The 19,414-nt window shown below is 35.7% G+C and overlaps 1 protein-coding gene across 3 annotated transcripts in view; it reads right to left on the bottom strand.

Moving 5' to 3' along the window:
- The window catches only part of ANKIB1 (ankyrin repeat and IBR domain containing 1), a 149,450-nt gene that overhangs the window by 79,388 nt on the left and 50,648 nt on the right, over positions 1-19,414 (bottom strand). For all 3 annotated transcript variants that reach the window (XM_069086162.1, XM_069086160.1, XM_069086161.1), the window contains exon 3: positions 11,688-11,988. In XM_069086162.1, the coding sequence (XP_068942263.1) occupies positions 11,688-11,988 (301 nt within the window). The remainder of the gene's footprint in view (positions 1-11,687; positions 11,989-19,414) is intronic.

Genomic DNA, 19,414 nt, shown 5'->3' on the forward strand with positions numbered 1-19,414 from the left:
GGCCAGGTGTTTTTGGGTGGGTGCTAAGTGTCTCAGCCCGGGATTCGATCTCCAGGTCTTCTCAACACTGGAGCCGGTGCTCTTACTTGCTGTGCTATCTGGCTGCCCCAAGAGATGTTCTAATAAGGATCTTCCACAAGCACAGCATTAACTGCACTAACAAATGGGTATAGCACAATGTTTGAAAGGATCTGTTAAATATTAACTACAGCTTCCACAAGACTGTAAGAATTTAGCTACATACCAGTCCAGTAAAGCTAGTGATCTTTGGTTTTGTTCCCAACTATTTGGAAATTTTTTTGGATGACCCTGTTTAACTGCTTCTTTACAGAATATCAGCAGAAAATCCCTAGGTTTCTCTTCTCAGTACTCTTAATAGTTATAGCAGAAACCTGTTTGTGGGAGACTCCTTGACAGGGCTTGTGCCATTTTGTATTAACTTGTATTATTGATGTAAAAGTAGTGAGGAGACTACTGCTTGAATGTTGAAAACACGTATTAGGCGTTTGAAATGTCATGTCAGGTTAGTCACGTAGAAAGCTCTCAACTGGCCTTCTTGGACGCCCAGTTCTTTTTGTGTCAGGTGGCTCTTGCTGTCATACAGGCATTGCAAAGATTATCCCCTTTCTCCCCTGCACACACATCCTAACAGGGCCTGGTATATAGCAGATACTAAGTTTTTTTAAAAGTTGCATACGTAATTATATAGTCAATGTGGACAATAGTCTCAGACTACTACATGTCTGTTCACTTTATGGGATTCAGAACACAAAATTCACTATTTTAAATGATAAAGGTTTACACTGTTGCTTTCTATTAGTTATTTGTGTTATTTCACCAACACCATCTTAGGGATACATGTAACATTAATATTTGTATATACCATATCACCAAGCACAGTAAATTATACACAGGTGCTTAACACAAATGTTTTAATTAATTTGTCTTAAATCTCCAATAAAATTAGACCACAAGTTTAGAAGAAATTTAGAGTCCACAACCCCATGTCTACTTAACTTTTATTTCATCAATAATATTGAATAAATTTTATTAAATTGGAGATTTTGAAGTCTAAAGAACAAAATAAAAAAGTGATAAGCATCTAGTTTTGAAGAAGAAAATGAGTATCACATTCTATCAAAGGGAAGGAATGGAATGAAAACAATATAATTACTCTCATATTTTACTTCTTTCTCAATCTGAGTACATTTAAGAAAAAAACAAAACAAAAAACGTGTTTTTCTTGCTGGCTGTGGTGGCTCATGCCTCTGATTCCAGGGATTAAGAAGGCTGAGGCTAATGGATCTTGAGCTTAGAGGTGCTCGGAGCTATACTGGGCTAGGCTGACTGGCAATCCACACTAAGTTCAGCATTAATATAAATGGAAAGCTCCAAGGAACCAGGGACAACCAGGGTGCCAAAGAAGGGATGAACTGGTTCAGGTTGGAAAGAAAGCAGATCAAAGCTTCTTGAGCTGATTTGAGTGACACCAGGCCCAGAAGCATCCCCTACACTGTTAGCTTAGGGGAGACAAGGAGACCTAGTCTTTAAAAAACCAAAATTTTAAAAAGGCAAAATTAGGAAAAAAGAAAAATATTTTCTTTGTTGAATTCTTTCCTTCCTGTTTCCTTCTGTTCAGAAAATAGAAATGGGTGAAATTAGGTCCTTGATGTATTAAGCAATTTCACTGCACTTTTTATTAATGTTTTCTTTTTCCTTTTATTAATATTCATTACTCTTATGACATCTGCACAAATATGAATATTGTGTTGCTTTTCCCTATACAATCAACCTTCCTTTGTAATAACTTAAAAAGAGGAAAAAAGTAACTACAAAACCGACCAATAATACATTCACAGTATTGGAGAGTAAATGCAATATTCCATACCCAGTTTTCTATTTCTGCAAAGAAGGAAGTTTTAACAACTTTATAAAGTAAAATTTGGCCATTATAATTACTTAATATACTTGGTTTCAGTTTTTAATTTATTTATTTCATTTATATCACTGCCGTTAAATATAGTTTTCCTGATTCTGATTATTTCACACTGCATCAATTTATGCCTTCCCATGCCACTGAACTCGTTTGTTATAGAACAGTAATAGTTATTCATATACCAAAGTTTAGACATTCCCCAATATAAAGCTTTACTAGTTTAACTAGTTTAAACTTTACTAGTTTAAAACAGCACTAAGATTTTTGGGACACCTTGTACTTCAACGGATAATTACACCCCAATAATGTAGGCACTCCTTTAAATAGTACAAACCACAACCCAACTATACCTTTTCATCAAATATAATTTTCTACCACCTCTATAGAAAATCCACATGTTGTATGCGTGATTAGTCTAATTATTTTAATATTCTGTGAATACCAAGGAACCATTCAGGCTGTCTGCAGTCTTTTGTCCTCATTAGATAATTGACCCATATCCTTTAAAGACTACACATTTCTTAGACTTAAACCTTTTAAAATTGTGCCATTCTTCCTCCCCCCACCTTTCCAAGTCATCATGAGTAATATGCTGAAACTTTACCACAACTATCATCTTTCCAATGATCTTTGGGTCACCTACAATCTTAATTCTTCAGATATTCTGAAATTGTTTAATTTGTAGCTGTATATCACTAAAAGAACATAGGTGCTAAAAAGTTAGGATTTACTGACAGGGATGTGCTTGTTATCCTTGAATGCAATTTGTAACTTCCCAAATGAAATCCAACCTAATCTTTTTTGTTGTATTTAATTCTAGGTTCAGTTCACTATTCGTAAGCAATATACATGTACGTATGGGTTGTCTATCTAACTGTAAATAGCAGTCTAGACAACAGAAACTTTTCATTTCAACTGGTTTTTGCAATGTAAACTGTTGAGTCAATCATGGATTTCCTGAAGGAGATCTGTAGTATGCTGGGGGCTTGCTGGAATAAGTATAGTGCTGCTGGCAAACAGGAGCATCTGTAGACGACCTCATCTTCTACAACCATTTCAATGACATCATTTATGACAGTGGTAAACACCCACCTCTGATGTATTCAGGGATCTGTTTTCCTTAAATACATTTGTAACTACTTACTAGAGGACAGCTTCAGGCTGTCTCTGATTTGCTACCTCAAAAACTAAAACAAACAAACAAACAAAAAAAACCAAACCAAACCAAAAACAAAACCAGAAACATCAGGATCTTGGATTTTCTATGTCTTTCAGGCAAGCAGAAGGTTGTGGCCATGTGTTCTGCTATTAAAAAGTGTTATGTGTGTATCATTCCTATCAAGAATTTACAGGGATGAGAGAAGAGGCCTGTGGGTTATAGTGACAAACTTGATCCTTCTTTTTCAGTCTCATTCCTTTAATTTGGGTATCTTGAACAATCAATTCCTCTCTTGCTTTCAAAATTACTCTGGCATGGTTTTCCAGCTACATAACTGCTTTTGGTTCAACTGCTTTCCCTAGCTTTGTCTTCTTTAATGCATTTTACCCTCCCTCATAGAGCACACGGGTACTAAGGTGTTAAAAAGCACAGATATTATGGTTTTGTAATCAATGATGGAAACAAAATGTTACATTTTTTGGTCAATTTATTGTTTGCCTGACAGTTTTACCCCAAGACATTCTTAAAATGCATGGTTAGATTTCACAAGCTTCCTTTAGACTTGTTTTCTCTCTCACCATTTTTCAATGTCTTGTGAGTTAAGAGTTAGCACTCCTCTGTCCACCACCGTCCTCTGTAACACCTTGAAAATTGTATTTTAAACCTTTGCTGACACCGGCTGCTTTTTGTGCTTGAAAAAGAGATCAGGTGTTTCCTGGCTAACGTTTTCTAAACTCTCACTTTTTGTTGTGATTATACAACTAATTAGTGATTTATCACTAATTTTTTCTTGATCTAGTTCCCATTTTTCACCATCAGTAAATAGCTAGTCAGATTAGGTAAGGTCGGAGGTTGTGAAGCGAGTATGTTCATCGCATCTTACTCTTTTCTCCTTAGTACTGACTGTGACCATTGCTCTTACAAGAGGTTGGTTTGCTTTCATACCAAGTTTAATTCTCAAGGGATTCTTATATCAGTAAATAGTTATTTCCTCTCTAAGATGCAGTCAATTTAATTTCTTTGTGTGCAGGTGTGAGATACTCTTTAGTGCTTACCATGTTAGGTGGGATTAAATTAGAGCAAAAAGCAGAAACACCTTTGAAGTTACCATATAGGAAAAGGGGCATTCTTAGATTATATGGAGATGAAAATATAGTCAGTACTGACTTTTGTATTTCTCACATCACAATTCATCTCCCTTTCCCCAGCCTGGTCAACTCCTTGTCTAAATTTCCAAATTGACCTCAATCTGGCAAAGAAAACAATGGACGAATGAAAAGACCATTGTACAAATTGCTTAGACCTTGCTCCTTTGGAACACAGATATTTAATGTTCAACTTAATTGAGGCTTTAAAAATACCTGTTTTCAACCATATCAGAAATGACCTTCATTTCTTTCACAACAATTCTTTTACAAACTCAGTGATATAATGAAACTTTCACATGTGACAAGCTTCTATGGTAATTCTTTGATTAAAGGTTTCTTGCCTCATGCCAAGTGTTGTAGTTAATCAGTATACACGTGCTCTTTTTATTCTACCATTGTATGCATGCCATGTAAGTGATTCCAATGAAAATTTCCAAGAAACGTAATGTGATGTGTGGTAGGTCCGTTCTCATATAATTACAAATAACTTGTATACCTAGAAATCATGCATCGCAAGAAGGGTAGTAGACATTTAATATCTAAGAATTTAATCTGTATGGTCCAAAATAAGTTAAAATTATAAGTAATGGACAAAGTGTTTTAACATGTTGTCTCATTTAAGCCTCACAACATCCCTGTGAGAAAAGTATGAGCATCATTAGCCTCACTTTACTTGTAAGAAAACAGGCTCAGAGAGCCTAAATGATTTACCCACGATTATCTTTCATCTGGCTATAGAGTATAAGAAGTAAGATTAAAATCCAGGCATTTCTAACTCTAAATCCATCAAGCTATCAACTGCTCAAAATCTCTCTAAAATTCCCATTTATATTATCAATAATCATAACATAAACTTGTTAACTATGGTTGACATACTGGTTGGTTTTGCTAAATTAGTATTATTTTCTCTTTAAAAACATCTTTGTTATAAAGGAGAGCTTGATGGGAAAGGTAGATAATTTGAAGTGAATACGATATAAAAAACAAAGTTATCAATAAAAATTAGATAACATTTTGAAAATTAAACATCTGAATCCCCCATATCATTCCTTAGTCAATTAAGACTGTCCTTTAAGATTCACTAAACCCCCCCCCCCCCAAAAAAAAAAGGTTCATTAACTGTACAAACATATGCACAGGTCAAAAAAGTTTTTGTAATCACTGAATATCATGCTGGGACAGAATTAAGTTCTTTTCTGTTGTTAATCAACAAAATGGGTTTTGTTCAAATCAAAGTGCTTAAAGTGTGAAGTATTTTACTTTATGATACCACTAAGACATTGTAAGATCATACAGTTTTAGCACTGGAAGAGAAATTTATAGATTACTTAATTCAACATCTTCATTTTGAAGATAAGGAAACTGAGGGTTAGGGATGTTCAATTACGTAACTAAAGTTAAAAGAGACAGTAACAAGGCTAGGACTAGTGCCCAGTGCTAATATCTTCTGCTTCCCTTTTAAATCAAAACAAAATGTTGGTATTTCTAAAACACATTTTACTTTAATGAGAAATAATATCTTCACTGAAGCTTCAAACCTTCACATTCACATTCAGTGACTTAACATGTCCATAGCTAAAGACCAACAAAAAAATTTAACAGAGGGGAGCTGCCTAAATACAAGCCAACAAATGATATGACTAGACATGACAGATCTGAGAGGTCCTGAGTCTTTCCCATCTTCTTTTCAGTAAAAGACTGTGGCACTGCCTGAAGATGTGTGGGATGCCTCAAGATTTCTTACGTCCCAGAGATTCTGTGAATATTACATAACATTCAATTCTATTTAGCTTATTCAATCATGCAATATTCAATCAAGTCATAAAGAATATGAAAACCAATGTTTGCATGTATATATGCATATATGAACACACACAGTTTCTTTGCAAAACTCAGTTTAACAAGCTGTAACATCAAATTACATTTACTGGTAAGTATAGAAGACTTCAAGAAATTTGAGGCAAAGTACATACTAAAGTTTTTAAGTGCCACATAAAGGCCATTTTTTCATAAGGCAAGCTGAAATGATCTCTGTGATCAAAAATTAGTCTAAAGGTAGCTATAGTAATTTATAGGGCCCTCCACCAAAAGCACTTTTACATATAGCCAAAGATGTTCTTTAAAGATAACAGCATGAAAAGCAGTCTCTTAAATCTGCTACTCATGTAACTTCATATTGTGACATGATATACCTGTAGACAAAGCAGAAAACCATATGGGAGGGGGTGGGGAAAGGGAGGCACTGTGTGCTTTTGCGCCTAGTTGACAGGGGATATCAGTATGTAAGGCTAATTATTTTAGAATGGATCAGTCACATGCCACATTGAGTTTCACCAGAGAAAGTTTCATTAGACTTGCTTACATGGCATACTGAAAATATAAAAAAAAAAAAAAAGTCTTAAGAGTCTAGGACTTTCAAGTTTAAATGAATATGATAAGGTGTGTTATAAACAGTATATTAAAAGTTACTGAAGGCTTGATTATTATCAAGTTAGGCAGAAAATATTATAAATTCTTACTCTAAGGAAAACATGTTCTTTATAATCACTGACCACTGGTCAAAGACTTCATGGATCCTGTGAGATAAAATCTATCACACAGGTCCTTCAGGATCAAGGATCTCATCCCATGTGGCTGTTCCTATCACCAATACAGACTATTTCATTCTGGGCATTTTTTTTGTCTGTATTTCCCCCAAAGAAATACTTAATAAGTAGAGATAGTGAGGGAAGAGTGGAACTATTAGCCTGTTAATCAGTCTTTCATCATTTCTAAAGGTCCAGTCTACCTCCTTTTCCTGTCATGTCTTCTCTGTTGACTTTAATGCTAACTCTTGGGTATAAGTCATTATTAATCATGTTGCTCTATATTTAAACACAATGTTGCCCTCTGGGTTATTTGGTGTATATTAGTGAAGAAGGGGAATAAGTGATCTTAAGTTTATTTTTTTCTAATGAAAGAATCTTAGAGATAGAAGAAATTAGAGGCCGTTTGGTCCAACCCCTGTCTAAAGGACAAATTCTTTCTGTTATTTCAGAGGCTAAAGAAGTAATCAATCTCCAACCCCTGTCTAAAGGACAAATTCTTTCTGTTATTTCAGAGGCTAAAGAAGTAATCAATCTCTCCTACTCATTTGTCAACATCAGCTGTAATGTTGTAAAACAGCTGGTTATACGGTTAAGTGGGGCTATTACAAAACTAAGAGATTGAAGGTGAGATTCCTAAGTTTGCAAAAGGCACATGGGGTGAATCTTCAGCCACAAGTTGTGATTTTAAGGTAAGTTGCACTTGAGATTGTCTTCTAAAGTAGCTTATCAACAAAATCTCACTTTTTGATCTGTTTGAAAGGACTAGGAAATGCTGACTTGGCTAGGAATCTGGTGGCTGAGATCATAGGGCATCCTTTTGAACTTTTGATTAGTCCCAATTATCTAAGAATAATCTCAGAAGAAGCTCCCAATATCTTAGTGGGTGGGTGAGGAACAAAGTCTATGCAGGATTTATTGGAAATGTTACAGAAGGGTGAAAAAACTATTGAACTTTTTTATATAGGAAATAAATGAGTTGTGAAATAGTTCAAAGAATATTAACTTAGCTGTCCACTAAATACACCTTTCTCCGTCCTCCCCAAAACAGAAATTCTCCTTTATGCCAAATATATATAACAAAGCAAAATAAATCAATACATTGGTTTCTGTGGAGATTATTCTCATAAAATATTACAGAAACAAAAAGCAGACATATACAGTGGTAACTGCTATGTCCTTTATGGTCACATATAAAAGAATTGTGATTGTTTTTGTTCTTTTGGAATCTTCTGTTTTAAATTATCTTAAAAATACATCACTAACTGCACATCTGTGACCTTTTTGTTCTTTTAAAATCTGCTCTTTCAAGTAACTTGAAAACTGATCATGTAGCATGTGTAACATATATGTCTTCTGTCTATATGGTCATAATAAAACTCTCTTGCCCAACTTTACCCTCTTAAATACATTAATATCTTTATCACTGTTATCACAGTTATAATAATAATGCCACTACCATCACCAATGAAAACAGATCAATTTACAAAAATGTCAAAAGTTCTGTTTAGGTTCACATGTTGTCCTCTTTGCAGTAATACATCTTTCCAAGATGACTTGGCTTAGGAAATATATTATGCCAAATTCCCCTCAAGCTAATCTCTTCAACCATTTATTTTTCTCTTGTGAAGCAATGCTGCTTTTAATTTCCCATTATCCTTCTCCACGATGTTTTGCAAATAAGCTTATCCACTAAAGAGGATCTGTCCTTGGTGGTGATCTTGTACCTTGTAGGGACTGAGTCTCTGTTGGACGAGATGTTTTTCTAAGCTTTTTGAACCATCTTATTGTAATGAATCATGTATCAGTTAAACAATTGAAAAATGATGTTAGCCAAAGTCAATGTCTTCAGTATATGCAATTTTTATTAGTGTACAGTTTGTCTAAATGAGCAGGTTTTGAATTCATGTAATCAAATGCAGCATTTTTACCCTATCTTCTCTAGTTATCTATTGGTTATTATTTACCCAGCTTTCCTTCTGCTCTGGGAACAATCCTTAAATCAATACAACCATTTCTGAAAGGGGCTTATCAACGTTCCTATGGTTCCATTCATCTTCTCTGTGCCTTTCAATACTACAACATCTGTTGTGGCTATCACTTCCCTGTCTGTTTTTCCCAATTAGGATTTAAGTGCCTTAAAGATAGACTGTTTTCCTTTTTTTATTTGTACTATCAATATGTAGCACAGTGCCTGGGTACAAAGTAAACATTTAAAAATGCTTTTCCATTCATCCACTGAAGCATTTGTAGATCATGTTGACTGGGCCTGAGTTGTTGCTATTACATATCACATAACATGAAATTAAAAACATTTCATAGGAAAATATTAATGCTCTTAAGAATACATATTAAAAAATTATTTGTTACATGACATAGTTCCTTTGGGAGGAGGTAGATGTAGGGATACAGGAGTAAATCTAGACCATGTAAAAGCAAAAAATATTAAAATCTACTTTTAAAAAGAGTTTATTTTAAGACAATAAAACCGCAGCAATATAACAGAAAACATTATGATAAGCTATACTAAGGAAAGTAGATTGTTAAGAAGCTCAAGTATTGGAAAATCAACTCATTCCTTCCAATGCACAAGAAGAGAAGTCAACTGGCTTTCTTAACCCTGAAGCTTGCAAAGAAAAAGCCAGAAATCTTTCAGAAAAGAATGGTGCTCCAATTTTATAGTTATCTGGCATAGATATCACTGTACTCAAGACAGATTATGGGGCAAACCAAGAAGCTGCTATAATTAATGAAAAACTCAGACAAAAACTGAAGCACACTTTATTGGGAGCCAGAATATTTGAATGAATTTTATAAACCAATACTGCTGGTCACCAAAAGAGGAAGACATAGCAATTGATGTGTGGTATAGAAAGGCAATAGTTAATGCCAACATAATTGGTAAGGATACCAGTTTCTCTCTTTTGTCGGCTGCCTATAAAAATAAGCTTATAAAAAGAGAGCTCACATTTTATTTGGTGTTTGTTTAATTTCAAGTCTTTTTAAAACAATTAAAGTATGGAAACAGAGCTAGGCCCAGGCTTCTGAACCAGTGTTTACTAAACTGGTCCTTAATCCTGAAGAACTGACTGTGTTACAAAGGGACAAGAGTCAGTTGAGATGTTTTGTGGCAGAGCAGGGTAACTTTAGGGAATCGAGTTACCTGGGTAGCTCTAACTATGTGTTTATATCCCTGGGGAAAAATCTTCCTTAAACACTTGGCTACATGACAATCTAGGAAGGCTGAGGTAACAGCATTTTCTGAAATGTCTGGGCAGAGATACCACTGTGTTTTAAGGTCAATTAAAGCTCCATCTTTTGACACACACAGTTCTGCATCTGGATTAAAAAAAAAAAAAAAGAGAAAGTAACACAGAATGGATAGAGAATCAAAGAGCTTAAGTGCCAAGCTTAGAAGGGTTTGTCTTCTATGTGAGAGGTGGTGATTGAGTAGGGAATAGCATAGTCAGGTCTGTACTTGGGGACAGGTAACACTGAGATGAAATGTAGAACAATTAGGCTGGCTTGGACTAGTAGTGTTATAAGACCTTCAGTGAGGGTGGTGGCCTTACATGCTGCAGGCTGGAGAGGTAGCAGAGGTAGAACATACTGGGCTACTTACTGTTCTTAGAACTGAGTACTCTATCTCTTGCTTCCAGGATGCTGCTTTTTCAAACACCTTTTTTTCCTTTTGTAACTTTCCCCCTAAATCCTTTTGCCTAGGTTTTATCTCCGACCCACCCAAACAAGACGAGACCTTCTTGCAAGAATATTCTTGGATAATTGGGAGTTGCCAAAATGCACTCTGTTGTCATTTAGTGCTTCTTCAATTCCTAAACTTCCTTTAAGGCACAACTCAAGTGCCTTATTCAGTGAAAGCCTTTCCTATTCCTACCTCCAATTTACCTTGAAAATATCTCTCATGTACACAATTGTGTGCATATTGTCTCCTCTGATCAAATACGTGCTCCTGGAGGGAAAGGATGATTTTTGCTTCCGTTGTATCCCCAGCACTTACTAACGTGCCTGGCACAGCTGGATAATATTCTTAATCTCCTAGGTGGCAAGGGTTCTTTCCCTCTTCAAATTACCTTGCATTTACTAACCTTTATAAATGCTGTATCCTGCAGCAGAAGGCAAGCTCCGTGGGTCAGGTATCGTTTTTCATTTTCTTTTTGTCTGCCCAGTACTCTAACATTTTAAGATTTACAAAGAGATTTTTCCCCTTACCAAATATGTGTCCACATTATAGCTGGAGAAGGTAGAGGAACTGGTAGGAGCCAAGTTCTATCAGAGTTATATCTGTGAAAGTACCTCTATGACAGTACTGTTACCCTGGGAGGTGTGGAATACTGACATTTACAATAAAGAGGTGACTTCTGCCAATGTATACTTAAGTCACTTTAACTATAATGTCCTTTTGTGGTCTGGGTTGTTTATACAGAAAGATTTACAACCAGCTAAGTCCCCAGAGTTAGACAAAAATAGGGCTTCACTGTTAAGGTTTCTAGGGAAGATTGCCTAATATAAGCATGTCTGTTTTTCCCCAATATGTTACCATACAGAAGAAAGGTGAGGTGATAGCACATTTTTGTTTGTATTTCCTTCCCTTTCCAAGTCCTGTGCATCGTGGCTGCATTTGGTACTATACCCTGGGGGTAGAGAGAAAGCCATTTTCCTAAGGAAAGAGCAAGCTAGTAAGTACCAGAGGCAGGACTGAGGTCTTCTGATTCCAAAATCCATGTTCTTTCTATTAATATCAAGACAGGTAAAACTTTTAACATACTGGCAGTTGTTGGACATGAACTACGTCACACATCTGGCCATATAGAACGGATGCACAAGCATCTAAAGTTTACCTCTACACAGGTTTTCATCCCTGAGGCAGCAGCATAGTGCAAGGGTGTATTTTTTTTGTTATCAACAGCATCAATGGCTGCTCTTTCATATTCGCCTTGGTCAAGCTTCGCTCCTTTCCATTTTAAGATCATCCGGAGACAATCTGCTCTTCTGAAATCATCTTCTGAGGGCCGTGCCAGGCGAGGATGAAGGGCTCCCTCCGAGATCATGATCTGAGGCCCCATACATAACAGGTGCATAGATGTTTCATTGTGCACATTCCGCTTATTTGGATTTCCGTCTCTAACAAAAAGAAAGGTCCTATAATGGTAAAGGAAGGAAAAGTACAAGAGCTAGTAAGCATTTAACCTGTTACTTTTTTCTTCTTATGTAACATACATGTTATATTCAAAGGGATAATATTCTCAGGCCTCAAATTTGATATCCATTTTAAAGCATATGATTCATTATGGTTGGTAGATATACTATTTAGTATGGAAAATTTTACAAAAATTTATGCAATCACAGTTCGATAATTGCTGGAACAATAAAGTGTCATCCTTTAATAATAAAAGATGATGAAAAAACATCACAGGCATTTTTCTGATTAAAATTTCAATCATATGAAGATCTTGACACATAGTAATAGCTTTATTTAGCAGTATTCATTTTTTGCTTTAGTTTGTTTCTTTTCTATATATATTTGCCAAAAATAGATATGAAAATATTGTTAGGCTGAGAAAAGACACTAGTATGTGAAGCTGAGATTGTATTCTTAACTTTGAAAATACTCATGTAAGTTAGGGTCATTAGATAGGCTTTGGCACAACACGGTAGACATTTATACTGCGTCTGATTATCTGAGCTTGGTAGCTAATACTGTTTCTTGAAATGTGATCCTTAATGCCCCAGGGAACAACTTATAAGAGAATCATTTAAAGTCAATATATTTGGAAAAATGAACTACTACCAAGGAAAATAAAATAAACCAAACAATGAGTCCATTAGAAGCTAAAAAGTGCATTCCTATTTGGGAATTTGTTGCTCATTCTTCATAAAGAGCAAATGTCTCTAAACGATTCACCAGATTTGGACAAAGTATTTTAGGCATCATTTGGCAACTGAAACATAGATCCATTTTTTCTTTTGATACGCAGATCTCTATATAACATTTATGCCTCTAAGACAATTCTTCTACAAAGAAAACCTTCAACAAGTATAAAATAGCTTTCTGCAAAGTATTTTATCATCCTTTCAGTCCAAACATTACCCTGAAAGATCACACACTGAAGTAAACCTTGTCATCTAAAGTGAGACCAAAAAATATAAAAATATTCTTCTATAAAAGAAACTAAAGGATGACAGACATTATAGATACAGGCCAATTAAAGCTAATTACTACTACTACATCAAGAATCATCAAAAGACTATTACAGAAATTACAGGTTATCAGTTCCCAGGGCTTTAAGGATCAACACGGTGATACTTAGCACAAATAAAGAGCTGAGCACCAAAACCCTTGTGAATTGACTGAAGGAGGGTAACCTGTCATCCTCATCATCATAGCTAACATTTATGTAGCACTTATATATGCCAGGCATTGTACTAAGTGCTTTACAATTTTCATCTCATTTCATCCTCGTAGCAAGTCTGAGGGTTATTATTATCTTCACTTTACAGATGAAGAAACAGGCAACAGAAGTTAAGTGACTTGTCCAGTGTTACACAGCTATTAAGCATCTGAGGTAGGACCTGAACTCAGGTCTTCCTGATTCTAGGCCCAGCTCCTGTCCACTGTGCCTCCTAGCTGCCTAACTGAAGGAGATATCATACCACAGATACTTCTTAATAATCAGGAAAAGTGTAGCTCAGGAAGCTAAACTTTTGATGTTATTTTCTAATATAAGCCATGGACAATAGATTTTTTAAGTATCTGCTTTTAAATAAGAAATGCTAGCAACTAGGGCAATTCTGGCAGCTCTAAGTCTTTAGTCAGAGGATCAGCTGATCTTGCATTGACATGACAAAGTTAAATTTAAACTGGTGATTGGACTATGAAAAAAATTAGTCATATTTATATCTGAACAATGCTTCTAGCTTGAAGAAGTTCACACGAAGAAAGTGAAGAATGGTTAATGAATTATGAAATTGAATAGAAATAGTGAGACAAAAAGGAAGGAAGGGCAACCTTGGATTTAGGGCCAATATTTGACATCTATTGGGTGTTACTCAAAGCAAGGCGCTAAAAATGCCAATGCCTTGGATAACTCTTCAGGAGTTTAAGTCATTAAATAGTCACTGATCTTCACTGTTAAGATGTAGGGTTGAACTGATTCACCAAGGGGTAGGAAAGGAAAAAAAAGGAGAGTACAGACAATATAGGGGTAATAACTTAGGAAAAAACTGAGAGGACATGGGGAGTATGAAGCTCATGGAGATGGAAGGCTTATAGGTGATGGCAAGATCAAGACACAATCTCTGTGTATAACTGAGATAGGGTTGAGAAGTGGGTCATGGAAATTGAACAGACTGAGAAGCTAAAAGTTAGGATATCTGAGAGATTTTCTTTTTCTTTTTTTTGAGGTTTTCAATATGCATATTGGATTTTCCTTGAAATGAATGAAAAAGTTGTGATTAAAATAGAATGGTAAACCAGGCACTGGACTCATTAAAGAAAGGAGGGCATCCCAGGAAACTGATAGATAATAAGATACCAGGTTCTGGATGGGTGACAAATTTGCATATCAAGAACCTCAGGACAGTGAGTGATAGTGATAGAGGGAAAATCTGGAAGTGGCAATGAGGAGGGACAAGGAATAGTCCAACAATCCTACTGTGACCAATGAATGGAGGGTCATGAGGGGTGGAAAAAGAAATTGTGAAAATGCAGCCTGTATTAAAATGTGTAGCGATAAGGACGGCTAGGTGGCACAGTGAATAGAGCACCGGCCCTGGAGTCAGGAGGACCTGAGCTCAAACTCGGCCTCAGACACTTAACACAAAAACAAAAAGCCGAGTGACTTTGGGCAAGTAGCTTAACCCCAATTGCCCTACAAAAAGCAAAAAACAAACAAACAAAAAAAAAAGTGTAGTGATGGAAGCAAGGATATCAGGAGAAGACCTGGTTTCAGAAAGTGACATGAGTGGGAAAAAAAAAGCTTGTTAATTATGGAACAGGCATTCTAGGGGGCATAGTGGAAATGAGTGAGACATGTGAGGCTTGGGTTGAAGTCAAAGATTTGATGGCAAATGTTTAACAATGAGCCAGGATTGGGGGGGGGGAGTCAGGGGGACCTTAAATAGGATACCTTTAAGCTTAATCTGCATTAATAACATTTTCTCTATCACTTTCTTATGGCTAAGAAAATCAACAAAACAACAAATGGAGCCTGAATTGTAATGTTTACAATTCCTGAGTTGTAAATGCCCTGGATGAAAATTTAACAATTGGGCTCTTGAATTCAAAGCCTCTAGCATACCCCAGGTTGAAATGAACAGGAATGAGGGAGGAGGGCAGTACAAAATAGGGTTTGTAGATCCACAATGGGAAGTGTATAAGGGGTCAGATCATCAGTGGTTGGAGAGAGGGATGTGATTAGATTCTTCAAGATCTTCCCTTTAGATCCAACCTTCTAGCAGGTTCAGTGTGAATGAATTTATAATCTGTGAGGCTCTGAGATATCTACCTCAAAGCTAGAAGGAACAGGAAGAAGTCTGGATGGGTTCTGGACCTGCATTAGCATTTTCACTGCCTGTTTTCTATACCTTGAATTCTTTTTCCTCATCGTCTCCCCGTTTCCTTGACTTTCTTCATGTCCCAGTTAAAATCCCACCTTCTATAGGAAGTCCTTCCTGATCCCCCTTAATTCTGGTGCCTTCCCTTGGTTGATTATTTACAATTTATCTTATCTATATCTTGTTTGCATATTTTCTTCCCCAGTAGACAGTGAGCTCTTGGAGGTCAGTGACTGTCTTTTATCTTCTTTGTACCTCCAGCACTTAACTAGGTGCCAGATACACAATGGGCATTTAATAAATGATTATTGCTTGAATTAAGTACTAAAATCCTTAAAAATACATTCAATTATTATTAATATAGATTTATATGTAGTGCATATTATATTTTGACTGCAAGATCTAATGGACTTACAATATAAGGTCTCAAATCCATGAACAGACTTTACAAATGAAAATTTAGACTTTTCAAAGTCTAGTTACTTAGAAAATACAAGATTATTCCCAGAATATTTTTAATAAATAAAATAAACCATTTAAAATTTATAAATGATACTGTGAGAAAAATTAGCCAACATACTAAGAAAAACAAGGAGCAGTGTGCCCTATCTGATTCTAAGGCTTAAGGGATATTGACTACTAATAACTACTAGTAAGTGAAGCTGAGATTGTATTCTTAACTTTTGGATTTTTGAAAGTCAAGGACAACAAGGGGCCTCTAACACTACTTAGTGTTCCAGTCAAAACTGGGACAGTACAGGAAAATAAACACCCTACTCAGGTATTTTTCCAAACTCAACAGAATTTCAATATGGGGATCCTGGAGAAGAGTGGCATAAGTTCTCCTCTGTACTTTCTAAGAGGAATTTGAGGAGAAAAGAAAGTACATTCTTAACACTTTTTTTTTTTTCCAAAAAAAGAAATTTCCCTTTGACAATCCTATGTCCCAGTTTTGATGTGGAAAATAGTTACACTCACTGTAGCTGTCAATTACAAAGGCCTCTCATGTTGGATTTTTGCTAATTAAAAACAAAACAAAACTCAGAAATATTACAAAACAGATTCTTTAGAACAGATTTTGCAAGGACTCTTCAATTTACCTTTGCCAACTTTGCTGCAATTATGCTGCAAATCAATCAGTTAACATTTATTAAGCTCCTACTTTGTGTCAGGCACTGTACTAAGCACTAGGGATACAAAATGAGGCAAAAGATTGTCTCAAGGAGCTTACAATCTAACAAGAGAGACAACATGCAAATAAATATGTCTAAGCAAGCTAAATATAGAATAAATCAGACACAATTAACAGAGGGAAGAATTAAGAAGGGTTGGCAAAGCCAAACTGTAGATGGAGAGGTTTTAAGGGGCGGCTACCTGGTGCAGTGAATAGAGCACCAGCCTTGGAGTCAGGAGGACCTGAGTTCAAATCTGGCCTCAGAGACTTGACACACTTACTAGCAGTGTGACTTTGGGCAAGTCACTTAACCCCAACTGCCCTCCAAAAAAAAAAAAAAAAAAAAAAAAAAAAGAAAGAAAAGAAAAGAAAAAAAGGAGAGGTTTTAGTTAGGAGGAAGCCAGGGAAGTCAGTAGCTGCAACTGAGGAGGGAGAGCATCCCAGAATTGGGGGAAGCTGGTTCTAGAAGTTTGTGATTTCAGAGCAAATTCAGCTGAATTTAAGAGCAAAATATAGAGATGGAGTAAAAGAGGGGTGGCAGTAGGTGTGAGGGAATATAGCTAGAAGGCTAAGTCATTAGTACTACAAAATATCATGGATCATTCTGCTTAGAAATCACTAAAACCAAGATTTAGTTGTTACCAACATTCTTTGGAATGGGGGGAAAAACTGAACAAACTGCTCACCTCTGCCTAATACATAAAAGGAAGCAGCAAATAACTAAAAAGTCATTTTTTATCTACTTATTTCTCTCTGAAATAATTCTCTGAGCTCTCAACTTTCTAAGCAATTACTTTTATATTTACTATTTCAAGAGTTTTCCTATAATTCAGAAACTTGTTAAATACAAGAAGGATCTATAGAACAGGAAATGGACTGGACTAAGTATTCATTTCTCTCTAAATCTATGATTCAATTATCTGAAGAACTTTTGCAATAGAATACAATTAAGGAAGACCAGTTTCCAAACATCTTAGTTTCTGATAGTCATCTACCTACCACTCCTCAATGAGAATGATTTTAGTCTTGGATTTCTACTTGCTTTAGTTTGCCAAATTTCCTCATCTGTAAAATAAAGAAGGTGCAAGTAGGTGATTTTTAAGGTCCTTTTCAGTTCTAAATTTATGAGCCAAAAAACTATCAGATGGCTTAATTGTTTTAATGTCAACTCTACCTTCGTTGAAAGAAAAATAGTCAAAAAATATTGTTGGGGGGAAGGGGGGAGAGGGGAAAGGCAGACATTTAATCCTATTAATCAGTCTTGTTGCAGGGGGATTCATTTTCTGGTAGAAGCAATTGCACAGTACTTGCTATGTCTGACGAGATGAAACAATTCTTGCTGTTGCCACACTACCAATTAAGACGAAAATAAGAGGTCTAACGGCTTTATTTGTCTACCTTAGAAGACAACAAATCATGAAGGGTCAAGTCTAGTCTTGTCTTCCACACTACTCAGATGTCAGTAATCAAATTTATATCAAACAGAGTCAGTCAATTCATACTGATACCATGCACAGACCTCAGAAGCATTGGAACAATGAGTCACATGCAACAGAATGGTAAAATCCAAGATGACTACCAGCTGACTCAGAAATCAGACCAGGTTAAATACAATGAAGTATGTGAATGCATGATTAAGGAAAAAGTAAGAAAATCAAGCACAGAATAAAATTCTGGATAAGTTTCCAAGTTGTACTCAATAACCATGTTGGTATATATGGTAAAAAAAAACAAACAAAACCCTCAGTCATCAACATAAATCCTAATTGGGACTTCAGGCAGTTATACCTTTAATATAGAAGACATATCTATATTTTATGCAGCACTAAACAGAACATCTAGAGTTAATAACCAGGGTTAATTGTTCCAACAGCAACTATTAATTTAAAACAACTGGGTTCATTATACACTAAGTCTAAATGCATATAAAGTAATAATCAGGAACACTAAGGGGATAACTAACACTAGAATAAAGAAGGTAAGAGTTGTTTAGTCCAAGGAAGAGACAACTATAATGCAAATTAGCTGTCTTCAAGTCCAGAATATTAAGGGTATAGAAATGGTGAATATCATTTAACAAGAAAAAAAAGAGGCTTCAAATGCCATGAAAAGGATTATAGGATCAAAATTTTAAAGATGAAAGGGCCCTTTAAAGATTATATCCTATACCTCCAAACCTATATTTTAGAGCAGACAAGCACAACTTGGCAGTTAAGAAGGGACCAAAATTAAAATAGGCTAAGCTTCTTTGGGCTGCAGACAGGTTTTTAGCAGCTCACTTTCTAAGTAAAGGTATAATTAGTGATTAAACTATTTGCAAATAAGTCATATTTTTTTAAAAAGGAAATTTCAAATAATATCAATAAATTACACTTTTACTTAAGATTTTTATTTATCATGAAATCACTCTTCTCAGACTAGAGAGAGAAGGAAAATGGTTGCTGTGGGTCATATGACAAACAGAAGAGAGTAAGCAGTGGCAACCCACCTGCCAAGTTACATGATGAACACAATAGAGACTAGTGGAAGGCTGATTCGTTAAATCTTTATTTTCTTTTACATCCTCTACATTTTTTGCAGCCTGCCCGAAATCCATAAAGCCTGGAGAGGTTTAGTATCTTGCCCAAAGAAACTCAGGTGGAAAGAGACAGAGGCAGGGATTCAAATCCAGCTTTTCAAACTCTAAATCCAGCAATGTTTTGCCTGCCCCCACACTGTATGATATTAAGGTTTAGATTAATTTTAAGGGGATATTTCCTAACAGTATTGATAGACGGAACTGGTAACTGTAGGAGGTTAAACAACATCCTGTCTTTAGGGGCTTTTAAAAACTTAGTT

Source organism: Petaurus breviceps, unplaced genomic scaffold (assembly GCF_028583685.1).
Source record: "Petaurus breviceps papuanus isolate PSGF00001 unplaced genomic scaffold, PetGlider_PUasm1.0 178, whole genome shotgun sequence".
Taxonomy (NCBI): domain Eukaryota; kingdom Metazoa; phylum Chordata; class Mammalia; order Diprotodontia; family Petauridae; genus Petaurus; species Petaurus breviceps.